The sequence below is a fragment of the Aptenodytes patagonicus genome, chromosome Z, assembly GCF_965638725.1.
Source record: "Aptenodytes patagonicus chromosome Z, bAptPat1.pri.cur, whole genome shotgun sequence".
NCBI classification, from domain to species: domain Eukaryota; kingdom Metazoa; phylum Chordata; class Aves; order Sphenisciformes; family Spheniscidae; genus Aptenodytes; species Aptenodytes patagonicus.
This window is the reverse complement of record NC_134982.1, coordinates 47,592,085-47,619,245: the sequence shown is the minus strand read 5'-3', so window position 1 is coordinate 47,619,245 and position 27,161 is coordinate 47,592,085. Positions and strand designations below refer to the sequence as shown.

Below are 27,161 nucleotides of genomic sequence, written 5' to 3'. Positions count from 1 at the left end.
CTGTAAGCACATCAGCCCATCACCTACTACTTTTAATTTCTTAACAAGTTTCCTCTTTTTTTATTTGGATCATTTTGTCAAAATTAAACAGAATTCTAATTTTTTTTTTGCTTCTACAAAACATTGAATTTAAGTGAGAGAAAGTCACTGTTACACTTTTGAAAGTAACATTTTAAAACAGGCCATACACATTACTGAGAGCAGCTCATGATTTGTTCCAGCTGTGGGGTTTCTGACTATCTGCTCTGTGAAATCAGATACCATGTCCAAATACTTGATCTTAGAACCTTATTCTTATTTGTCACTTACTTAAATCTGTATGAGGATAATGACAATCTGTCTGTTACTGCATGTCCCACTCATTCAGCCTCCAGCCTCCTCCTTGTAAATAACCCAGCTACAAGAGGGTGCTTGTCACTAAAGACTCAACACCACATTTTTCCTGTTTATGGCCAAAAATTGAAATTATTAGGTTATATTCATCAAATTTCATAAAGCTTTTTTTATCATATAAATGATACATGGTATCATTTGCCCACTGAGGTGACCTACTTTGCCTTTTCTATGCAATGCATTCTCCAGGACAACTGTCTCTCACTGATTTTCTTCCTTCCTCCAAGTTTATAAGCCTATAATGTCAGTACCTTAACTTAAAGCCAATAATCTTATTTCTTAACTTGCAACTTTTGTTGAGAAAAACATGTTCATATTTCATCTAGTTTCTTATTATTCTGCAGCCTGCTCTTTGTTGTTCATGTCTGAGTTTGCTTATTTTTTGTTTTAATTCTGATCTCATCAGGAAACAGTTGCTAGATTATGTGTTCCTCAAACCACACACTTTGTTTTTCCATCTCTTAGGTTTTTAAACCTATCAATGCAAGTAGCAAAATTTAGACAGAGCAACTGTTTCACGTTGAGTATTCTGGCAGACAGCATCACTTCCTATCTTCGTAATAGCAGCAACTACAAGTTGTTTCCCCCTCCTTTTATAAGCAAGTTTTCAAAGGCAGGAGAGTAGCAATGTCTTCTTACTTCTATAGCACCAGCAAGATTTTTGCTCTCTTTCTCCAACCTTTCAAAAGAAAAAGCTGCCTGAATCAGACTGCTACAGATACTAACTACAACTTTCACAGATATATTTTACAAGTTTTAAAATAGAATAGTTCTTTTCTCGATATAACCTGATTAATGTATATTGCATAATTAAACCATCAGAAGTTATAGAGAAACTTGAATACTAATATCATTCTGTTTTGTTCTTTGACAATTGCTAAATGATATCTCTGCTTAATAAGTTAAGGTAACAGCATATATCATAAAACCAAGGTAAACTACAATTTTGCTATAGGCTAGCTTAGCTTTCAGTCATTGAAACAGCTAAAAAGAGCTCCCAATTTAAACAGTTTGTGGACTTTACCTGTTTATAAACTTGCCGCAAGTACATCATCTCCTCCACAGTTCCCAAGGATATCAATCTAAACACTTTAACATCTTTGTATTGGCCAATCCTATAAGCTCTGCAAGGACAGTAGCATATTAAAAACCCTATTTTTTTATCAGTAAAAAAAAAAATAAAAGAGAACTCTTAGGGGTAGTAAAATAAATAAATTAAAAAAGCATTCCAATAAAACAGGAGTACTTTAAATCATTTATGAGTTGGTTGGTTTTTGGTTTGGTTTTTTTTGTTGTTGTTGTTTAGGTGTGTGTCCCATCCCGCCCCTTCCCAAATTTTCCTCAGTATTTCATTCCCTTTTCCTTTACCCTTAGTTTTCCAAGTTTCTTCCCAGGCCTATTCCAGTTGAAAAAGCTTTCTCCTCAATTTGTATCACAAGACAGGTCTCCCATCTCTCTTGAAAACACATCTTCCACTATGTTTTCTCAGGGTTGGTTTTTTTTTTTTTCCCCTCTCTGTCTCCATCTGCTCTTGCACAAGATATTCTCCTATTTGCATTATATAGGAGTTAGATCATGGATTACTTGGGGCGGTCTGTTCTTTCTTAACTTTGTAAAGCACTTTGCAAGTTACAACCTAATAAAAACAGCTGAACATAATAAAAACAGGCAGCGTTTATCTAAATGGCAAATTCTGAGACTTTCAATAGATTATATTCTGAAAATTCAGGAGAGGCTGAACCCATTTAGAGAAATGTGGTCTTACAAGGATTCTTTAAAGGCAGCCTCTTTCAACAATACACATTTCTGATACACACAGTTCTCTAGAACAGGTGCACATAAACACCTCTTAGAAGTCAGAAAGACCCTTAAAATGGAATTACGTAATTGGATGGCACAACAGAAACAAGGTTATTTCTGCTAATGAAAATATATAAATCTACTGAATTTTGAAGGCTTCTAATATTGTTTACTTAGCTATTCAAAAGTCTGTCCTGAATTCACAGGGAAACATCCTATGATCAAAAAGCCTTGAAAGAAAAATCCAGATTCCTGGAAATCCTCCAATGGCATAATATCAGAGATGGAAGAGACTGCTGAAAAGACACTAATCTCCACAAGGGTGAAGCAGAAAAGAACATATATGTTTTCCTTTAAGGATTCTGGAATTCAAAACATCACTTGAACATGGGTCAATTACAACATACTCTGTCCTGACAAACACAGGAAAAATGCCATACAGCTATATACACACACGCTTGTTCTAGAGAACACAAGAAGTTACAGAACTATGGCTTTTTTGTTTTGTTTTGTTTTAATGAGCCCACCACCACAGTGCCACAAAAATAAAATGGAAAATAAGTAAAATTCAGGGTTAAAAACAAGAACATCAAAGCTAAAAAATAATTTAGTTGGACATGTCTTACTGTGTGTGGACAAGTCAAACTATGTAAATCCCTTGAGAGAGTTTAGTTGGACAATTAGATTACAGGATCAACGCAAAAGAAGAGTACAACATGAATCAGGTTCTGTATTTTGAGAGTGTACCTGTCAATAGCTTGAAGATCATTTGCTGGGTTCCATGTAGGATCAAACAGTATAACAACATTGGCACCAACAAAATTAAGACCCAGTCCACCAGCCCTAAAAACATAAAAATGAAAAAATAGAACTATTTGACAGTAAGAAAAACAGAACAATTTTTTTTTCAGTGTATTAGGTCTATATTAGCATACCCTTCCCCAACACAAAAAAAGAGCACAAGAGATACTGAAAATAGTGGGGTACAGCTTTGTGTTACTGTTGTGTTAATAAGCACCAAGTACGTAAATAACCACTGCTGTAAAATGCAGTTGTCTCACCTAAGTAGCAGGAAGATTATAAACTCTATGACTATCTGAGTCATAGCCAACTGCTATCATCTTACTATAGTAAAAGTCCTGATTGCTACTTCATAGACACTAGCCCTCCACAGGCCAACTCCCCCAATGACTATACTGAAATTCATAACCACTTTTATGCCAGTTAACATTACAGAAGCAGGAAAACTATAGCTTAAATAAAAGCCTCCATTAAATTTCACTTCCTCTAATCCCAGAACATAGTTTTGACAATAATGCTATGCAGCTTCCACTAAAATGGTCACAGTCTAGGGTTAAATCATATCTATAAGAATTAACAACTGTCACAAGTATATTTGTACAGTATGTAAGTCAACTGTTAAAAATACAGTTGGCCACACAGCTGCGTATCAGCAACATTCATACCTGTCATTACAAGGAAAAAAGTCACTGTAAGAAAATTGTCTGCTGTGGGGATAAGGAGTCACAGGGGTACCAGTTACATCATCTTAAACATTCAACAGCTGTACTGTGCTTTCAGGTAAAGCCTCCAAGCCAGCAAAGAATTTGAGCATGTGCTTAACCTAAGGTAGCTAACTAATGCCCTTGCCAAATCTAACAAAACTGCTCAGTTACTTGGAGTTTGGCATCAGCATAGCTGGATGATTTGATAGGAACAAAAGTGGGGAAGATACTACTTCCCATCCAGCTGCAAAACAAGCAAATACTGAAAATTCTTTTCAACTGGCTCAACCAACGTTCCTACAAAGAAAAAAGTTCCTATACAAGCAGATGCCAAATACTACTATTAATTTAACTATTAAAACAATTTGTTACATCGACATAGACAGCACTAATTTCACGTATGCTCTTTTCTGAATGAGGTACCACAAAATTGAAAAAGCCAATCCCATTTAATAAAAACCAAGCACCTCGTTTTAATAGATTACTTTATATTCTGCTGGTTTAAAGCAGTGGGAAAGGTAAAGTTTCCAGGGATGTGAATAAATGGAGACAGAAACGAAATCTTACAGAGCCCCATCACCTTTTCGTCTTCATGGAAACCTTGTTAATGCAAATACAGTTGTGGCCTCTTCCTTCCAGGTGTGGTATGGTGTTGGGTTAGTTAAATCTGGAAAGGAAGAGGATGTGGGAACCTGCCAATATTAACAGAGGTTTCCGGAGGATGAGCGCTCTCAAAGTTTGAAATGCTGAATAAAAATCTTTGTATTTTTCAGAATACCTTACTGTATTTTGGAATTTTGGTGTATTTCCTTTTAGTGAGGACAGAATTCAGCCTCTCATCTTACCAAACCGACCCTGCAGTCAGACTGAAACATAGCTCAACATGTTTTTCCAAATGCTTTCTCAAAAAAATGCACTATTTGGAACTGAAATATGAATTAAACCTCAGTACAAAGCCTTAGTGTCAGTAAAACAGACTGACTATGAAAATTAAGTAAACAGGATACCTAGCTTTATAAAGATTTAACTTTTCAATATTTTTAGGTATACCACAAAAATTCAGATATTCCAAAACAAAAAAAGAATGGCTTCTATGCCCTTCATGGACAAAATGAACGCAGTAGTTAGTTTGTGCATTGTAAAGAGTATCTTCCATTTTAAATATCATTTTAACCAGAGGTTAAATTCATTATTGCAATATGGTCCATGCAAATTACTATAATACAGCTCAAATGAAGAGCCCTGTACGAAATGTCTCATAACAGTTCTGTTACAAAACAACAGTTTTCAAAAGATCATCTTATTTAAAACTGCACACTGTGTTAAATAAATGGCTTGTTTTTATATCCTGTCACTGTCAATTTAATACCACAATGTTCAGAAGTTACAAAACAATATTGCATTAGGAAAGTTTCCATGAAAGCTGTGACTACGTAATTCTATTTACTGAGGTAAGTTTTTTATAGTTTGTAAGTTCTGTTTCAGTGAGATCTTGTGGCTGAGAGTTCTTTGAATGTGATTACATGCATATTAAAAATTATTTACAACATAGTTGTGAAGAATTCAAGCTAAATGAAGCCCTGAAAAAGTACAAAGTAATGGACAGCAGTCCAGTAATGGACAGTAATTGAGAATGCTGCAGGTAGAATGGAAGTGCGTATCTGTAACCATCATCTCTTCATCATCTAAGCACTTGTCTTTACATAATAAAGAAAACTGAGAAGCAGAAATAGATTTGCATTTATAATTATTCTGAAGGAATTAATCTAGAGAAAGACTAGCATGGAAAACCCAGAGAATAGTGATTTAGCTTTAAAGGTAGGAACAATTGCTGCTCTTATTTCTTCCAGAACACTGCAATGGAACAGGACTGTGTAGACTTCAGTATTGTACATATGCAGTTCCCCTTCTTCAGGCTAAGCAGCATCAATGGAGTTGCAAGCTCTGACATTCTCCTATCAAGTTATAGCAGCTCCAGCAATTATTTTAATGTTTCTAAGCATGACCAGAAGTCCCCTTCCTTTCTTCCAAATAATCATACATTTTCCCATCAACACCAGCACAGGACTGAAGTGTTCTGAAATAGACTTTACTTCATGAGCCTTAAAAGTTTCAACAGATGTATACCTATTTTTCAATAAAGCTCAAGGCTGAAATTCATAATCTATACCTATGGAATTTACAAGCTCTGAAGAAATCAATCATATTTTTCTCTCAACGCCCATAAAATATATTTATCCATATAGCTATATTAGTCATAGCTATCCATAAAAGCATTATGGATAGCTATATGACTATGTTTGATACTAACATTATCTGCAAAACTTGAGGTTAAGCTATATAGATATAAATAGATTTATTTTTTTACTTTATTGTTTAAGCCCCTATTTCTTAAAAAACCCACCAACCAATTAAAATCATGATTTCCAAATGTCTACAGGCTATACATAAGCAATTCCAGGCAGAAAAGGCATTTTGCCCATATTAAAAAAAATTGAAAATAAACCAGGAACATTGTAAATTCAACAGTGAAGTCATCACCACTGTCTGCATTGTAACTCACTAACCTGTAGATTGGACTTTCCTGTTTAAAGTTGTATGTTAACTGGGCCAGTGGAATATAATGGCAGACTCAAGATCACAATGCAGGGAATTCATCCTTTGCAGAAAGCATTTTTGCAGCCAAAAGACTGTGCAAGTATTTTCAACGAAAATCAACATTTGGTCTTTGAGCAATGGGACTTTCAGAACATGTACAAGTTGACTACACAAAACAGTCGGACAAAAACTTTGCAAGAAAGTACGGACGGAAGAGTATGACCCAATTCTGTCAACTTGCTGTGTGTTGAGAAATAAAGAATATACTGTGAAGTCCTAATGCCTGAAATCTGAGTAAGAGGAAGGATGAATCTCTTGTAGAATAGAACTGGGATAAATCACTTTCAGATTTCCAAAGGATTACAGAATTAAAGCTGCTTCCATTACTGTATATCAAGCAAGCAAAAAGCTAACTTTTTATTATTGGTGATAAACTACACAAAGAATTGCACCTTCTGTTTTTCTTAGTAAACACTGGTTATATTGACTGCAATTCCATCATTGTTTGTTCCTTCCATTTACTCAGTAAGATGAGAAACACTAAGAACAACAGAATCGAGACTCTCATCTCAAGCACCACCAGCAGGCATGGAAAGCTCACCAATCTCTGTATTCATAAGCTCTAATAGCACAAATGAGAAAGTCCATCTCTGGTTACCTGACCATTTTTATTTCTATGTAAATTAATGGAAGAGAACTGAAAAGGTTAAAATTATGCAACTAAACTAGACTGATACAAGCACAAACTTGAGAGTCTTTCCTAATGCTACAGATGCAGTAATTCCCTGCTGTCTTCAGGGACAAAGAATAGGGACTCATTAAGGTCTTAGGGAAGCTGATGGCCAGGTTCCACAGTAGGTGGAAATTACAAACAAATGTGCATGACCAACAAAACAAATCTCTTCACAACCCTGCCCACATGCACCAGAGAGTATCTGAAGACAGTTCTGACATGCACTTGTAACAGTCTTCAAGATTACGTCTAACTTCTAATTAAACAGAGGTAGTGTAGATCCTCCTATCTAACTCCAACATGCACACTTTCAGTAAAGAAGGACCAAAGTGACTGTATAGGCAAGAACAGCACATTTGCACATTTCATTGAGTTTCACTGAGTCTTCCTTTGGGCAGAAAGATTAAAGTTTCTCTTTGTTTGCTTTCTGCCCTTGCATGGTAACAAACTTCATCCAAGATGAAACATGGAATTAACGAGGAGGAGAAAAGAAGGAAGGCGGAGAAAAGAAGGAAGGCGGAGAAAAGAAGGAAGGCGGAGAAAAGAAGGAAGGAGGAGAAAAGAAGGGTCATCATATTTTCATTAATTTTAGTTGAACATATTGCTCTATTTCAAAAGAATTTACTATCCATCACAAATTGACAGGCAGATCTGACAGGTAAATAAATTTTTAAAAGACAATCAAGGATTGTTTGAAGTATTTTAAATAGACATAGGCTAATTAACATGGTTAATAAGTTACAGTAACACTAAGAGATCATTTTTCAGTTCAATATAGTATTTCATGTTTCCTCACTCCTACAGCAAGTGGAAATTTAAAACTAGGATTCAGAAGACCCGCCTGTTTCCGATCTTAGCAATCCTCATAAAGCAGAGGAGAGGAGAAGGGAGGAAGTCTTCAGATACAGTCCACAGCAGTTGGACACAGACTATGGAAACAGACTATGTTTACTAACAGACAAGAGAACAACTCACTTTCTCAAAAAAGTAATCCCTCACAAGGTCATCAAGTAAAATGCAGAGTAACCTATTTACTAAACACTAGAAAGGCAGAGTGAAACAGACAATGAGTTAAATTTTCTTACATTGTAGATACAAGACATATGTTAATTTCTTGAATGCTGTTGAACTCTCTTACAATTCTGATCCTATCTTCTGACTTTGTATTTCCATCAAGTCTTCGGTAATCTAGCCCAGATGCCATACAGTATTGTTCCAGCACATCTAGCAACTGGGTGGAATAATAAAAAAAGATTAAGTGCTTACTATTATCTTTTTAATTAAACATAATCACAGAGGCCATGCTTCTCAATATATTTTCAAGAGATCAAGCATTGAAAACAAGAATAAATCTTCCCCATTTTGATATCAACATTCTCAAAACACTTTAGCTGTGATTCTACAGCACTCAAGGTGATTAATGTTGGTCTGCTGTGGTCTCACTCAATCCTCCAACCCTGGCTGCCTGTCCCACCTCTAAGTGATGCTGAGTCAGTTCAACCCAATAACCAGGCAGGCAACTTAAACAGTTTCCTACCATCTTAGCAAATTACAATGACTTGAAGTACAGTAAATAAGCACCAGAGCCAGCACAGAGAAACAGGCTGGTATGCACAGCAGGAGTTCAAAGGGAGAGAGCGAAAGACTGCAGTAACCAGCAGTCAGTCTGGTCTTCAACACCGTGAAGCACAGCCTAAGACACATGAGCATTTTACTACCACATCTAAATATTAAACTTGCAGTCTGCCTTAAAGCCACAAAATTATTAAATATTTAAGACTCTGAACTGTCATTCACACTTTTTTTTTTAATACTTTTTATGCTATCATTACGAATATTTAAGTAAAGAAAACTGTACCACAGTTTACACCATTTCAGGAAACACGTTATTTCCCAACACGAAAATCAAGGAGCAAGTCCCTTAAAAAGTGAAGTGCGCCTACACCTCTTGCTCCAATTAAACACTGTTTTCAGTTTAAACCAACTGGTGTAATAAGTCTCAAGGCTGAAATTTCATCACTGGTGATGGTCAAAAGCCAGTAGAACAGCGGAAATTTACCTACTTTCAGTGCTAACACAAAGGTTTTATGATACTTCAGTTGTATTTTGCCGTGACACTGCTCTAACTCAAGACATAACAGCTGAACTCAGTATGAGCAATCTACACCTGAAGTAATACAACAATTTTAAAAAGTTCTAAGGAAGTCAGAGTGTTACATTTGTTTTGCCATCACCATTTTTACCACGAGATAACATAAGGTTTCAACATGCTTCTGGAGTATGGCACACTGCCCTTCTCATCATTATTTCCCATAGTACAGAGAGAAAGGAAATGTGCTTGACAGCTGCCACCTCAGTGCTTTAAGCTTCAGAACCTACTGCTGCAGTTAATTGATAAAAATCATATGGAGCTCACCTTTGTGGAAAAGGAGAAAAGAAGAACTTTATCCTTGTTTTTTCTGAAGTGATTTAAAAGCTGCTGAAGGACCTGTAAACGAATCACAGAATACAAATGAAGAGATTTTATCTACAGGTCCTCTCACACACACCTACTGGTGTTTTCAGCCTTCAAACAGGCTACACTGTAATTAATTGTTTGCAAAGCCAAACAGAGGCATAACAAAAAACATCACTAACATAATAAATGTGCCAAAGGTAACGGAGGCGCCAGACCTACGTGTTTTTCAGTGATCTACATAGAAATCCTACTATAAAAAGGCAAACATACTACTAACAGGTAAATTCAGAAGCTATCTGTGTCACTGCATAGACTGCAACAAAATGTTACTTATCTCATGCACTAGGTCAGCTTGTGAATTTTTGCATTTAGCAAATACACACAACTCCCCTGAAAACAGGAAGGTCTGTTTAAGTTTTCTGTACTACATCTGAGTTCAGAACTTCTTGGAACTTGTCTTCTTAAAATAATCAGTGAGATGTATGCCCCTCCCTGCTCCCACTCTTGTCTGTTGCTCTGTTTACAGTAGGATCCAGCTTCCCAGACTCTGCACAGACCTTGAAATGCCAATAATCCGCCCACACACAATGTTCTTCTGGTGGGGAAGCAAATAATCCAGAGCCTCGTGTATAATAGTGATACTGTTATTTTCAAAAGAAGCATGTCCACATCTGGCAATGGCAGCTTCAGAGTACTGCGCACAAGCAATACACAAAGGGGAAAGAGGCATTTTCTGTACCATGTCTGTAGCTTTCTCCCACTGGGCAATAAATATTTAAAAATTGTATTTATTCAGGGATAAATACATAAACTGTTAATCGACACTGATTTCACTAAAAGCCTAACAAATCTCTGACAAATAAATAATGAGGAATGTTTATATTAAATTTACAGTTCTGGATAATATCTAGAATATAAAATAGTAATTCTACATCACTTATAAGCCCTTTTGTATATATTAGCCAGCCAGTTACAAGTGAAAACAATGTACAAACAAGGTAATTTTTGCCTGGTTTCATTGTACAACAACATATAAACCAGGATTTATTTTATTGGGAAAAAAATCCACAAGAATTTAATAAGAACTAATTGACTTACATTTGCATTTTATTTAGCCACATGAAGAAACAGAAGAAAAACAGTGACATGCTTTTAAAGTAGAAGGAATTTGGCTACTGTATTATTGCTATTATTAAAGTATAGGTCAAATAATGAATTTCCTATAGGAGAACACACAAACAAATCCACCCAGTCTGTTTAAATAAAATGGATCAATGCCACGCCCATTGGGATTTTAGGTATTCTGGAGTAAAGAATAGCTCTGATGACCAGGGAAAAGTAATGAATGGTTTTGCACCAAAAAGAAATAAATTCTATGCTTGCACACCAGAGTATTATCCTGAAAGTCTAAAATAGACTTTGTTACTCAAGCAAAAGTAACATGCTCTTTGTTAGAGTCCGCATGGATTAACATGCGTATCTCCCCATTACTACAACATTGTGTTTGACTGTGATGAAATTTTACATCTCACATCTGAGAATACCTTGTTTGCATACAGATGTCCAAGCTAGCCTATAGTGTTTTAAAACCTTCAAAACCATGCCTGCCTGGGTTAGGGTTAAGTTTAATAGTGGAAGTTGCTATTATTTGCAAGGTGCTCTGATAGACTTCCATTTTCCTACTGCAATAATGATAATACACCAGGCAAAGTAAATAAATAAATCCAATATAGTTGTTCCTAAGACATTTATATTAATTAAGAACAGTATTCCAAAACTCCACAAATGGATGTCTGTGGAAATACTATAAACATAGTTTAAAAAAAAAAAATTTTTCAAGTGCCCAGACATTTAATAGCCCTTTTCACTTAGAAAGCACGTAGAGTCTCTCTGAGCCAGGATTTTAACAAAACTGCAGAAATAATCAAAGTAGTAATGAGAATTACCTCAGGCTTTTAAAAGTACCCTCATTTTTCTTACTTCTTTTCCAAACAGGCCCCGATACTTCTGCGTGAACATATTTGCGTTTAAAAAGCAATGGAATCACTTGTCCTTGCACTTTGCAGGTCCCCACTTCCTTGAAAAGGGTGGTTTCCAAACAAGGCAGCACACTCCTTTCACTTCATTTTTCACATATTCAACTATTTCAAGTTAAAAATCTTGGCATGAAATTCACCTTGCAATAGAAAGTGTAAGCAGTCTTCTGAAAGCTGGTAATTGAAAATGAGGGGATAATTCCACAAAAATAGCTGAAGTTCATTCACGTCACTGTGTTATTACCCACCTCCCACCATAATGAGGAGGTATTAGTCATAGGTATACCAACAACAGTTATATGTGTATGTTTGGATTATAGGAACTGTTTTTTCCAGGCTCTTGTTATAATGTTAAATTCAGAACAGCAAACCTGGGGTGGCACATTGTAAATGCTACAGCTTGCAAAACACGTAGGGACGACTGCAGCCACAGCACAAGGTAGGACACAAACACCAGTATGCCACACTCTCACACTTCCGTTTGAGCAATTTAGTTTTACTGGTGGTGGTAGGCATACTGCACAGTACAAAAAGCTATGTTTCCCTACGTGTTTTCTCTCTGCTTGGTGACAGAACAGAAGGTATTTTAGCAGATAGGTTATCCTTTTCAACCCTTCAGAACAGTTACAACTGCTTAGCTAATGAACTTCTTCGACAAATCCTAGCCTTTCCCCACCCTGATTAAATTTAAATAAATGCCACAAACTTTTCCTTTGCAAATGTGCTCATCTACGAAGAATAATCACCTGTGCCAAAATTTCTGGGTAGCCTGTACTAAATTCTAATTTAAAGGACTAAATACCTATTCTGTCTATGCTACCAGATGAAAGTTACAGAGGAAGGACACTGAGGTGCTGAAGCGTGTCCAGAGAAGGGCAACGAAGCTGGTGAAGGGTCTAGAGAACAAGTCTTATGAGGAGCGGCTGAGGGAACTGGGGTTGTTTAGCCTGGAGAAAAGGAGGCTGAGGGGAGACCTCATCGCTCTCTACAATGACCTGAAAGGAGGTTGTAGCGAGGTGGGTGTCGGTCTCTTCTCCCAAGTAACAAGCCATAGGATGAGAGGAAATGGCCTCAAGTTGCGCCAGGGGAGGTTTAGATTGGACGTGAGGAAAAATTTCTTTCCTGAAAGAGTGGTTAAACATTGGAACAGGCTGCCCAGGGAAGTGGTTGAGTCCCCATCCCTGGAGGTATTTAAAAGACGTGTAGATGAGGCGCTTAGGGACATGGTTTAGTGGGCATGGTGGTATTGGGTTGACGGTTGGGCTCGATCTTAGAGGCCTTTTCCAACCTTAATGATTCCATGATTCTATGATTCTAAGTATTTCAATTAGTTTCTAGAATTTATTTATAGAACTGGAAATATGAAGTATTACAGTGGGACAAGGCTATTAAAAACATTTCACTACAATTTGTCTCATTTATTTCCAAATAAACATGTTAAAAATAATTAAAGTAGTTTTCAAGCTCTAGTATCTGATGACTCTCCTGATTACTTTCTGATGGTAAGAGGACCTTCTAAATGGAATACCTTCTGAATTACTTTGCTTCCAGAACATAAAAACCAAAATCATCCCAAACAGCTTCTGTTTTAAAATTCAGAATAGAAAACAAAAGAGCTAATTTAACAATAAAGTTGACTTTCATGAGGTAACAAAGTGTATATAACAAAGGTAATATGCAGGCCTCTCATGTATGTAATAACAGAAAAGAAAGATGTTGCTTGCGTAATAACAAATCAATAAAGTGATAACAACCATTACTGTCACAAAAAACATGGCCCAACCACTGCCTCCCCCCCAGTTCCAACCAGCAACTGTGAATATCCAGGTTTATAGAGAGAGCAAAAATATACTATACTCCATTCTGCATAGCTTCTCACACTCCAGTTACTCTCAGCTCACGAACACTCCTAAACCTAATACGGTATTCTTTTTAATCAGCTACATTAGACATCTTTTTCAGTTATTCATCCTGTTCCCCTCTGAAACCAGTTTGAGGTAAGGAGTTTTACAGGTTTACACTTAACACGTTTATTTTGTTCAACTTTAGCCTGGCTCCCATTAGCTTCATTTCATGTCCAAAGGGTTAGAAAAGACAGTAAGCACTCAGTACATCTTCACCAGTTCCATGCTACTCATGATTGTCCCTCTCACGTTCATCCTAAGGCATTTTTTCCAGGCTGGAGAGTCCCAGCCTACGTGGTTGCTTCTGTCCCACAGCACTGATCACCTGTGTGGCCCTTCTCTGAACCTTTTTCAAGGTCTAATACATGCTTTTTGAGAGGAGGGACTGGAACTACCCACAATATTGAAGGTGTGCACAAATGTAAGTCCACATGGATTTTGTTTTGCTCTCTTTTTCTTCCCCAAACATTTCTGACTGCCACTGAGTCAATGGTTTCATGGAACTATCTGTCATGATGTTATTATGACCCCAACCCCCTTGACTGCAAGGTTCATTTCCGTGACCATCACTAAATATGTAAAGCTAACGTCTTAGGATATCTTAGCATCACAGATCACTCGTATCCAGTCTTTGCCCAGAGTCACCCCGATCCAAAACAGGAGATCTCTGCTGTGGTACCACCACCATAAACAGAAAGATTAAAAACCCACAACTATTAGATGTACATTTTCTTATATCCATATACTACAGCTGCAGATGTATTACTAATACTTATTTTTCCCCTAAAGAACAGGTTTACCTTCATTTTTCCACTGTACTTTGGATCTGAAATTGTCTCAAAGGCTGCATCTTTGCTTAACTGCGCAAAATCTGGAAAACTGGAAAATACCTGGCTGCATACCCGTTTGATATGTGCTTCCTGGAAGAAAAACAGAAGGTTTGAAAAGGCATTAAAAATCAGAGCTACATTGGGATACCAGTAAGATATACAAGGAGTTAAACAGGTTGAAACAAGTAATCTGCCGAAGTAACTCAAGCAGAGTTACGTGTTTTTATTCAGTTCACTACAGAAGTGCTGGATAAAACGTCTCCTGTGTGTTTGGTTTGCTTCATATAAAAAAGAAAGAGGATCCTAATCTGAAACCATGGATTCCAGTTACTAGAGTAAGAGGTGCCCAAAATTTCTTCTCCTGGGCAGAGACTGCAAAAGGACTGGCCAGAACTGTCAGTCTCAAGAACTCTGTTGGCCTGAGGTTTGCATTACCCAACAGCTGTGTACCAGCATTTCTCTTGACCCTCTGGCATGATAAGCCAATATGGGAATTGTATATTGTCCCACCAATATGACAAAAAACAATATGGGAAATGCATTTAAACTGTTCAAAAGCCACATTAAAGCTCCACTGCTAGAATTTGGGTAGCTCTGAACTTATACATGACCACACGCTTTAAGTCTACTTTTCCAGAGGAGCAGAAAAGATCTCATCTCTCACCTATGAATAACACATGTGGTGGACTTTAATACTAAATGTAGAAATACTACAAAATATCAGTTTCTTCAGCAGGTTTTGGAGAGGTTAATAGTTAGGTATGCCGTAAAAGACAGTAACTCTCAAAATACTCATATTTTTATTTCAGTGGCTATTTAAACTCTCAAATGCTATTACAACAAAACTACATACACAATATTAAAAAAAAAAAAAAAAAAAAAAAAAAGAGAGAGACTGAAAACATTTGGATATTTACTGTGTATATGGCCCTGGATACTAACAGTAACATTTCCTAAAAAGCAAAAGTGCCTTAATGGAACAAACTTGCCAAAATTAGCTAGGATTTTTTTTGAAATTTTCATTTCCATTCCCTTGTGGCTTCTGAGAGGAAGTGGTAATATCCCTAAATCCCTTTGCTCATTTTTGGATCTTAAGGATCACATACAAGCACTTTTAACAACTCTGCCATTTGTGGGTCTTGTAGGTTACTTGCCACAGTAACAAGATAAACTGATACTGTTCTCTCGTTGCGCATTTTCTACTAAAACATATTTCTCATTAGTTAAAGAAGCTCAGCTCTGAATACAAAATCCTAGAGAAAAAAACATTCTAATTGCTTATTATTTATTTATTTGCACAAAGACATTCCTCTTACTAGGCACTTGTCATAAATGGAACAGAAATGGCATTATTAGAAATCACTAAAAATTACTCTTCCCCCTAAAGCTCTCCAATGTTTCTATAACCCTTATTTTCAGATATGCATCAACTAAATGAACATACTTTTGTGTAACATCTCTATCTATTAAATAAGGGCTATATTCTGAATTACTGAAAAGGAATTTTGCAAAATATCTTAATGTCAGTTAGTTAAGACTTAAGAAGAAGGTCAGCAGCAGTTTTCATTCAAGAGTTTTCATCCCATTTTCCACAAGTATTTTTTAGATACTTCTGAAACTAACCTGCTGCTTGCTACTGTTGTCCGTCTGCAGCAGCGCAGCATGATTTGCAACCTTCTGTAGGATTGTCAGGTAACTGAAGCGCAGTGACTTAATTGTTTCACCATGAGCATTTACCTACAAAAAAAAAAAAAAAGAGAAAGAATGTTTATGCAAACAAATTCTCCTGAAAATAAGAAATAAGCTAAAATAAGTGCTATTCTTACAAGGTTTAATGCATTAGCGATTCTAAGTAGTACTATAATTGATCCCAAAGAGATGTATGCTGTATTTCTAACAAAAATGCAGCAAGGGTTTTTTCCTCAGCTTTGTGATCCTATTGATAGAAAACATCTTCTCAAAAAGAGAAAAAAACCACAGCTATGTTCATAGTTTGCTGAACATTTCAGATAGCGTGATATCTACAGAAATTACTACGATAACCAAGAATTCCTTGGTAGACAAAAAGACAGTAACTTTACAACTGATTTAAATGTAAATCAAACCAGAGCTGTTTGAATGACTTCTTACCCTACAACTGCTAACTTTATACATTTCTGCTGTAGAGGAAAGTAAAGTTTTATAAACATCTCAAGTAACATAATTCAAACAACTTCAAACATTCTACAATGCATCAGCAGCAACAACATCAGCTATTTTTCTGGTTATGGCTGGCTGATTCAACCGACATTCGCTTTCCTTTCCCTTCTCAAGTTACTAAATTTCATGGTTAACTTTGGAATAAGACAGTCCATAAAAGCACTTAAGTATCTGCAGGCCTGCCTAATGCCCTTTGTGAATTAAGTTCAACGGCATTTTACTTTTTTCTACAAGACATCACGAGAAACAGAAGCCTGCAAAGAACTAACAGTAGTATCCACAGAATATTAAACAGGCTCTATCAGCCTGGGATTGTTTTTAAAGACAGATGCAGAAGACTGAATAAGCTACATCATTTGGAAAAAAAAACCCAAACAACTATATAAGAATCAAAACAGACCAGAAAGAAAATAGGGAGAAGCAAGTATGAGACATACGCTTCTAAATGTTGAAAAGACATGCTTAATCTGAGCCTACTGAGTGATACGGACAAAACAAATACAAAGCTAGACTAATCGAGTGTTAATGAAGTCCAGAGACGATAGAAGAAATCTACAGAGCTGTTACTTGTGAACAAAGTTCTGCTTGTGCTCTATGGCTACTGTCAGGAGTTCTCCCTTCAGTGAAGCAAAGCAAAGCACATGTTTAGTGGCACAGAAAGATACAATCCAACTGTTACAACACAAGCAAAGCCCAGACAACCTGCTGGGTCCAGGATGCCTCCGATTCACAGCTTCTGCACTGACCACCTGAGGCGTACGGGAGCAGCATGCCTGACACATACTGAACATCCCAATGCAATATCCTTGCCAACATCAACTGTTTCACAGGTGCACTTACTAATACAACAAATGCAGAATTTACTGCATAAATAACAACCACCTGCTCTGGGCATGCAAAGCAGCTTTGCTGTAATCCCAAAGTGCCTAACTCCATCATGCTCATGATGCAACCACCCATGTTTCCAGCTGAGATTTCCCAAATAGATGGCCTACAACCACGCAGCCATTTCAATCACCTCTTCATTGGCAGAGAGTCTCTCAAGAAAAATCTATCTACCACTCAAACCAGAAAGACTATGTTCTAAAATCCAAACAGTGCAGTTTCTTACTTTGTAACAACAGTTCTTCCTTTTACGGCCGCTGTTGCAGCTACAGGGCTCTCCTGCTCGTAATACTAAGCTTACATCCTCTGTCTCTAGCACAGCCTGGTACACCGCTTTCTGGAATTCGGTCAGGGAACAGTATACCATCTGCCAAAGAGAGAGAACCCCAAAACACAATTATGTGCATCATACAATGAAAAAGCAAAAAGCACTGCATCAAAAAACAAAACATTGAAAATAAAGTAGAAAACAAGAACATATTTGGTCAAATAGTTACATGAAATTATTCTACCACCAAATGAAGAAGTCTGGATCTTGACACCAAAATAGTATGAAATTGTAGCCAAAATGTATGTATAGCTATTTTATCCCCTCCCAAAATTCTACAAAAAGTCTCAATATCAAGCTACAACAACCTGCTGTTAGGTTTCTATAAACCTTTCAGTATGGCTTTTGTGGAGGGATAGGAGGAGGAGGGAAAAATGAGAGAAATAAATGCATAATTGTAATTAAGGATTCCCCTCTGCTTTGCCAGTTGCTTAATTTACCCTTTCTTTCCTCTGTTTAGGCACTAGCTGTTGTAGGGCACTACCACAGGCAGGACAAACAGAATAAGCAATGAGAAGGCAAGGATCTACACAGTGCTATGGCCAAAACTCTTATCCCTCTTCTTAGAGACCATGGGCGGTGTCTCCATGACATCTTTAGTCTTAAGCAGCAGGAGACAGAAATCCCAAGATCATTCCTTAACCGAGGCCACCCACACAGCAGCAGCACCATGCTGAGCTATAATAATACAGCAGTAACTTGAACATATACTCACATTAACAAGAGAATGAAAAGAATAAAACCTGCTAGATTTAGAAACTGACTGACGTTTCTGTTAATCTTTCCTTCAGAAGACAGTTTAGATGACATTATTATACACTAAGGATGAGGAATAAATACCAAATTTTGAAAACAAAACCAGCTGCAAACTAATGTGTTTGTCTACTTAGAAGGAAAGCACAAATATATCTAGTAAGAATTTATCAGAACTCTTAGCTATAGTCATAACTATCATCACTTTATATAATGTTTACAATACTGTTAGATGAACAGGATTACAGACCTATCAACAATCAGCTTTAGGTTTGGGGGTCTTTTATTTAGTGATTGAAAATGAGGGAGTTAAAAATGAAAAGCATACTGTTCCATGTACAAAGCGTCGAGCCGCAAATTCAGAAGTCCTACATAGAATTTAAAGAGATTTGCATACATTGCATTGGGTTTGCACAGATAAATACAAAAGTGCACATAAAATAGATGTGTAAATCACTAGTCAGAAGTTTAGCTGAGCATTTTCATGCTTGATTAACTCCATTTCAACATGCAATCATAGTAGTTATGTGAACAAAGCACACTACTGCATGTGCATTTTTTCCAAGGCTCTGGATTCTTCTTAAATTCGTAAGTCCAAAAGAAAACCATAAACTACTAAAGGCATGATGAAAGAGAAAAAACACAACAAAAACAAAAAAAGAAGAGATATATTCATTAGCATTGCATTTGACATGTGCAGGCAACTCTTACTCTGTCTTCCTTTTTTGGCAACTGATCACTGATAAGCGCTTTGGTACGTCTCAGAAACCAGCCAGACATTTTTCTTGCTAGCTTCACCATGGCCTTACGACCTGTTGCTAGCTCTCTTTTAGTTGCAGTGTGCCTCTGGCCATGCTCCACTGGATCAGAAAATTTCTTCTTGAAATGTAGTCTGCTACCCAAAAGTCCTGGTACAGCCCTATTAAAAAACAAAAGCAGTGTGTGTGTGTGAAGGAATAATAGCATTTTCTTTACTCCAAGGCAGTCTATCCTTTTCCATTGATTAAAAGCATACCATAAATTGTTTCTGGCTAACAGCAGGAGATCATAAATTAACAATCACTAGAGAAATTAATAAAAATTGTGTATATAAATAGAAACATATACTACTTCCAGACATGCCATTTTTTCATTTACTTACTGTGATCCTCAAATGTTAAGAGAGTCCCCTTAGGAAAGGGTTGCCATCTCCAGAAAAAACTAAAGCTCAGCAGAGCAACAGAATTCACAAGTATATAGAACCTCTAAACTACAAAACTGGTACTGTTCAGAAGCCTAAATTGGAAGCTAAGCAGTCATGTTTTCAATTTTTACTGCTTTTATTAAAATCAGGTTATGCAGATACTGCAATTTACTAAATAAAATCTTAAAAAAAACAATAGGAAAAAGAATTTGGTAATCATTGGCAGCACTACATATCGGAACAATCTATTAATATCAGCATAGGATGCAACACTAAGCTTACTGTTAAAAGTATTTCTTTCCTGATACTTCAATTCAGTCTGTATTTCCTTTATTTAAGGCATGTTTGCTTGGCTCCTCCTCTGTAAAGCATCCTCAGTAAGTCTTCTATGTTTAGATTTATATCTAGGGTTATTTCCACCTCTCCCTCTCCATTAAAAGTTTTCCTAGACAACACTGTTGCTTTCCAAATATGTGCACTTGTGCATTTTGAAAAACAGCAAAATATTACTACTTTCAACTTCCAAGTAAGTCAGAATGACCTGCACATATTGGACAGAGCAAAGTCAAAGTTGTTCGAAACTGTCTAATGATTCTCAATCTACTGTGTGGAGGAGGGATGAAGAAGAAAATAGTGCCCTTAAAAAAGAAAGGCAAACATAAGGGAAAAAAGAAAGTAATTTTAATTGCTTCCCAAATTCCCCAAGGAAGCCAGATAAGAGAAGCTCCAAATTTATTAAATAACTGCAAAATACATACTGCAGATGTACCTATCAGGAGCTTACCTCCGATACATCTATGGAAAAACATACTTAGATTCTCACAAAACATTGGGGTTTTTTGGGGGAGGGTTGTGGATTGTTGTTGTTTTTTTGACAAAGATGGGTGCAAATCATCCAGCCCTATCCCAGTCCCACTGCATGGTTAACATATAGAGGTCTTTAAATCATAAAAAAAAAAATTTATTTACCAGTCCATAACACACCAAAGTTCCTTCATATTGTTTTGAAGAATGGTTCCAGTAAGACCTATGCGAACACTGCATTTTAATGACTTCATGGTTTGAGTTATTTGAGCCTTTGGATTCTTGATTCTATGTGCTTCATCTACTATCACAGCAGACCATTCTACACTGCAGATCAAAAAGAAATATTGTATTAACTGAAACTACTTATCCCATCATCCCACATAGACATACAAACTGAATTCAGCCACACACATAGCCGTGATTATTATAAGACGCTATTACTTTTCAGTTTTCCTGTTTTACATTGTATTATACTACTCAGTTTCCTTATATTCTGTTTGTTTAGTAAATCCAGTTGCCATAGTTGAGTATAATGGCTAAACTATATAGTCAAATAAATGAACTACTGTTAACTCTATCAAATGCTTTCTGTGAAGAAGGCAGCTTTCAATCTCTGGAGCAATCAATCCAGCACATCTCACCAGCACTAATTCCATTTGTAAGATTTAGAAAAATTAAATAAATCTCTGAAGGTAAACTGTTGAAACATGCTTAACGCAGGCGTGCTTCATTTTTCCAACAAAACCTATCCAGTGTAACTAGAAATAGACTAAAAGCATTTTAATCTGCACTGTTTCCTACATGAAAGCATGACTCAACTTCTTTAGTAGCTATATGATACCAATATGGCAGAGGAGTTTTAATATTTTGTGATTTTTACGACTAGGAGGAACATATCTAGAAGCAGGGACCGGAAGATATTTCGCAGCCAGTTCAAGCATAAAACTTGGAGGTAGAATGACCTGTATAGTGTGATATTAATTTAAGTCATCAAGTCACTAGGAAGAGATTTATTAACTTTATGAGATCGCTTTATATATATGAATGAATATTTCAGAACAAAATCATATCCACTTTGATGATACTTCAAGCAGCAAAAAGCTGAAACAGACATGTTCAGAAGGAAACCTCTCATCTGAGCAGGCTGTGTTTAGTTCACTAATCTGAAGGCTGATCTTGTGGCACTTTTGATGCCTGCTAAATACATTCATTTATATCTGAGTTCCTTACATTTCTAAAATCTGCTAAAAATTGGAGTTTCTGAAAGGAGCCTAACAGATGACCATATGCTAGCTCCTTCAACTTAATCTCTTATTATGCTGATTTACATGCATAACTGAGTCTACATATTCTTATTAGTGATAATTAATTATTTAAGACCAGTTTTTGAGGCCAATCCATCAACCTAGCTAAGCAAGACACATAGCTTCTTCCAGTGTCAAGATCATAGGCCCATCTAGTCACATGCTCTGCAGAAAGAGTTTGGTAAATCTGTATGCTGAAATAATGTATTTGCAAGCAGCCAGTCACTCATCAGATCTGCTCTGCACATGCACCTATATCCTGACCACTGTCTATTCAATGACCAAGCCTGAAGAGTTCCTCAGAAAGACAACAGCAAGAATTAGGGTACTGGTAACACAACTCCTTTTAGTCTTCTCCTATCTGCACTTCTTTTTCAGACCTGAGCACAGACAGAGCTGGAGATCTGATTGTTTTGGTGATGGCTGTCCAGAACACGAAGACACTTGCTGGGGTCTGGACTTTTCCTAACACCTAAAACGACAAGATCTGCAGAGCTACTGACAATATCCGCTGCTAAAGGCAGGTGGCTACTACTAGCTATTCACGCAACTTGTACCCTACTTCCAAGATGATGTAAGGAAAGAGGACCACTAGGATCAGATGAGAGGCTAAGTACTCCAAAGGAAAGGCAACACTCCTAGTTTGAAAATGCTGACAGCTATGGAGCAAATAAAGTGCAATTTCTAATATAATCTGCTGTCAGAAAGACCTTGATTCTGAATACCTGAAGTCCATCAGGTATTTAAAACTACACACAGAGACACATATACACATCTTAGATCTCAAAGTTTTTAGATCTCAAGAGTTTCATCAAGCTGGTGAAAACTGCAAATAACAAGGAAAATACCTTTTGAACATTTTCTAAGAATTCCAGATTTTTTTCTCTTTACACTGTACTGAAAGATAGAAATATCTTCTGCATATCTTTTAGCTACCACCAGTTTTCAGGCACGCAATTCCTGCACCTTTTAGAGAACACTTCATGAACAGGTTAACAGCAAAAACTAACTTTATGAAAACTATTCAAACTTCTCCCAAGCATCCCACTACAAAGATAGTACAGGGTAAACTCTCCAAAGATAGTTAAATGGGATTCTCCTCTTCAATACAATGAGTCATTGGATTTAACAGTAAATAAATTATACAGAAAGAGTAAGTACTTGCAAAGAAGAATGCAAACTTAGACAGGCAGTTAAAATTCCGTGTGTAGAAAAATACATTAAAATAATTACCTGTTAAATTCATCCAAATACAGGCGAACTGTCTCATACGTTGTAAGGGCAACTTCACATTTTCCTTGCTTGATGCGACTCAGGTCATCATCCTTTTTACTGCCATGTAAGACAGAGACCTTAAAGTACCCCCATGTGTCTAACTCATCCTTCCAGTTGTACAGCACTGAAAGAGGGGCCACTATGAGGAAAGTCTGAAAACAAATAGCTGTTATAGTATTACTAGAAAAACTACAACATAGCACTTTCTCAATAAGGAAAGTAAAAATCTTGAAATTTATTTTACTGCTTTATAGTTTGAATTGTTTGATTCTGTCACTTCAAAGCATAGTATAGAAAATATCTGAAGACTCAATATAAATGCAAAAGTAATCAGTTCACTCAGGTTATGTAAATAGTACAGAAGAAAAATACTGTAATAATACAAAAGATACCAAAATAGTGCCACTTACTCAGATTAAGAACTGCAGTAAGACATGAGATACTATCACTTTGCTTTGTTATAGCATCTGTATCTGTGTACCATAAAACATTTAACAGATGAAAAAAACAGAAGGATGAAGAGGGTAAGCAGCTTCCTTCAACCCACAAGTCTAGTCAATGTATGACTTCAAAACAGAAAGACCTGAAAAGGGTTTAAAAATTTAAGACAGCTTGTACAACTCATTTAATATCATATGACAATAAAATCCATGAGGTGGGAAGGGACCTCAGGAAGTTTCCAGTCCAGCTTTCTGGTCAAAGCAGGGGCAACACTGAATTCAGACATTTAGGGCTTTCCCTACTCAGGTATTCAAACCCCCCAAGGATGGGGCGGTCCACAACCTCTCTCTGTGCCCTGTTCCAATACTTAATTGTCCTCAAACTGAAATTCTTCTCTTATTCCCAGCCAGAAGCATTCCTGGGTTTTTTCACATTAAGTGCTTCACCCCTTCTTCTCTGCCTAAAGAAGGTTCCTTTCACGAGGAACCTGTATCCATTATTCACAAAGCTAGTGTCATATGAACGATTCTGCCAGTTAAATATTCCAATTATTCCCATAAAATAAAAACAGCAATGGAAAACAGAAATTCCATAGGTCCTGCAATGCGTAAAATTACAATGATCTTCAAATTTCTCTCGTTCACATGGAATTTTTACATGTATCTTTATTTGCTGTATTTGATTACCTAGATTATGTCAGCCTTACTTCTGACATTATGACAGTCATTCAAGCAAATATGCAAGATCACAAGAATATTAGCAATAAATTTTCCAAATATATGCATTTGCCTTAATTATTTAAATATCATGTTAATATATACACATGTGCTTTTTGTACTTTAGAAACACAATCACACAAAACTGTAATTTTCTACTCACTGACATGGGCTTTTCAAAGTACTTCTAGCCACAAATCTCATCTAGATATTTCCAAGTGTTTTGTGTTAGTGCAGATCAACAGTATCAACAGATCAAACAATAACAGCTAGGTAATGCACTATGACAATCTAGAAAACTGAAGGCTTCCCTAACACTACTAGGAAGGCCATGAACTAATCTACCTAATCTACCTAAGTAGCTGAATATTAAAAATGAATATACATAAACTCCTAAAGCAAGCAAGCAAACAAAAAAAATCCAAGTATTGCCTTTTACCAAAATCCTTAAGCTTGTATCACTAAAAGTTGTACCTTCTTGGGGTTACACTTTGATTCTTTTTTCATTGTCCTCAGTAAAAATTCTGGCATATTATTTTCAATATCTTCACGTGTTCCCTTTTTGTGCAACACTGCAGCCAAAAACGAAATGACCTTGAGAAAGAAAACAACTTTCAGTGATTATGTACAAAAATGCAAACAGAAAGTGAATTAGTTCCACTGAAAATAAACATTTAGGACAAAACCCTGGATGGGATTTAGAAAGTGGGTTTGGGGGAATTGTTTTGTTTGTTTGTTTGTGGGCGGTGGGGTGGTGTTTGTTTTAAATCAATCTGTTTTTAAAATGGGAACCCCTTCCCTTAGAGAATTCTGAATTCATGATAAGAGCAATTAATTGCTCTACTTTACTCTTTCACCCTCTAAGTGGAGAAGCCCCAAAAAATACAAAAGAGTATATGAATGAGCCAGCAAAAACTACAGATGAGGCATGCCTTGCAATTTTCCTCCATTTTCCAGAGGACACTTGAATCTTGGATGAGAAAACAGAAGGAAGAGATACTTGCTAACTATACTCCCAACACTGCTTCTGCAAAAGGAAGAGGTTTAAACTAGAGGTCAGATTTTTACTAATATGTCGTTTTCTGTATGTTCCATTCCTTCCAATTCCTGTTTTTAACTTCAAAACCAGTTCTCTTCTCTTGCGTTTGGGCTTATATGCTGTCATCTGCCTCAAACCAGTCAAGGTGATTTCCCTTTGATTATGAGAAGACACTTATTATAATACACCACAGTGGGGACAAACATCCCAGCACAGGCTACTCCAAGCTGCTCCCATGGTAATCCAAAACAGGAAGAAGGCACAGAAATATCTGGCCAGAACATTCAAATCTGTAAAACCCACTGGGGATCCATGGGGCTATGCAGCAGCAAGAACCAGATGCATCACCAGAGAGGTGCCCTTCTTTTGAAAATTCAACAGGCCCCCTTTACTCCGAGCAGCCAGCTCTAGCCACTTCCTTTTGCAGCTGCTACACAGCTGCTCATAGCAGGGCAGAGGTAAAGCTGTCATCTGTTGATTTCCAGAAAGGAGGAAATTTCCAGAGCTTTCTCCCTCTAACGATGCAGGTAAAAGAACCAGCCAGGAATGCAGAAATGCATGAAAAATACCTGAGAAGAGTAAAGGTAGATGAGCAGAAGAGAGAGGAAAACACATGGGGCCACAGGGTAGGAGAGAAACATGTAGAAGAAAAGAAAACCAAACATTTTTATACGTAGTATTTAATATAAACTGAGGCTAAGAGGAACTGCAAGTTTGCACATGTTGTTTGACTTTTTTAAATCCTTTCAAGAATACAAATAAAATTCAACTGAACATAAAATCTCCATGTGTCTTCCAGATCCTCCATTTTTGGAAGAATTATGCATCACAAATTTGAAACAACAGTGAAAGGTTGTAAAAGGGCAACTCTGCTGAGAAACCTTTGGCTCTTCCAGATAAAGCAGGAAGCAATCTAAAGGCCTTAATAGGAAACTTTAACCTACTGTAATCATGTTCATAAACAACATTATTCTACTTGCCTCCAACTCAACTTCAGCTTAAAATGAAAAAGCCATACAGTCAGGCCATTTAAGCAAAAGTAAATTCAGAAGTACAAAGAATATTAAAATGCAAAAGTGTTCTAGAAAAGTCTTTATCTTACAAATCAACCTATAATTCAGAAATAATAAGGTTCAACCAACTAACAAACAGAAGACAAATTTTCTGTAAGACTAAATCAGTTACTTGCTAGTTGATGAATTTTAACTAATATTTATTCTTCCATACATGCTGATCTTTTCTAAACAAGTGAAATCCTCTTTTACTTCATACCCACTGAACTACCTTTCCCATACTGAACTTGAAAAACATGAATATTGTGTTTTATAAAAAATACACAAGATATTCTTCAAAACTTCCACCATTCTTCTGTAAACTTGACACTGTGATTAAAAGAAATAACCATCAGATGTGAACTCCACACAAGAACACACTGTCACTGTGTGATAAACATGACCAGGTCATTACAGAATCAGTTCTGAGATTCAGAAAATACAAGAGATGGAAGCAAGACAACTCAATTTTCCTCCCGCAGTTTACTGCTACCTTATATAGATGCTTCTTACTGTATGAAATCAGATATTTGCAGTTCTGAGCAGAAACAAACTTCCATAACTACCAAGTTCTTAAACTGCCATGGACAAGAAACATGGCCAAGCTTAGGTAAAACATAAGGTAAATGGATGCGGTTTAGTTTTGATAAACATCTATTAACAGATCAGCAGCAGCTACACAAATCCATGATGCACCTCTAAATGCTCTGTCCAGAGAAGTTTTGCTGGTTTAGTTTACTCACTCCTCTTGTCAGGTTTGCTACAGAACAATACTTCTTTGCACTGGTGGGTGTCTGTTGACATTCTCCTAAATAGAAGGGCAACAGATGCTACAGCCAGAATTTGTCAGTGAAGGAATGAGCTTGCAGTTGACACATCAAGGGAGAAAAGAGAGGGGGACAAAGACTAGCCACCATAAGAT

The 27,161-nt window shown here is 36.7% G+C and overlaps 1 protein-coding gene across 6 annotated transcripts in view; it reads right to left on the bottom strand.

Annotated features, from left to right (window-relative positions):
* The window catches only part of ERCC6L2 (ERCC excision repair 6 like 2), a 46,612-nt gene that overhangs the window by 12,631 nt on the left and 6,820 nt on the right, over positions 1-27,161 (bottom strand). For 5 of the 6 annotated variants that reach the window (XR_012997476.1, XM_076363217.1, XM_076363218.1 and 2 more), the window contains exons 3-13: positions 24,623-24,742; positions 22,950-23,143; positions 20,575-20,736; positions 19,134-19,341; positions 17,568-17,708; positions 15,881-15,994; positions 14,228-14,347; positions 9,446-9,517; positions 8,115-8,260; positions 2,941-3,036; positions 1,418-1,517 (exon numbers count right to left, since the gene is read on the bottom strand). Coding sequence is in view for 4 of the 6 variants with exons in the window: in XM_076363217.1 (XP_076219332.1) it covers positions 1,418-1,517; positions 2,941-3,036; positions 8,115-8,260; positions 9,446-9,517; positions 14,228-14,347; positions 15,881-15,994; positions 17,568-17,708; positions 19,134-19,341; positions 20,575-20,736; positions 22,950-23,143; positions 24,623-24,742 (1,473 nt within the window). In the remaining 2 variants the exon portion in view is untranslated. The remainder of the gene's footprint in view (positions 1-1,417; positions 1,518-2,940; positions 3,037-8,114; positions 8,261-9,445; positions 9,518-14,227; positions 14,348-15,880; positions 15,995-17,567; positions 17,709-19,133; positions 19,342-20,574; positions 20,737-22,949; positions 23,144-24,622; positions 24,743-27,161) is intronic. The other variant, XR_012997477.1, reaches the window with a different exon arrangement.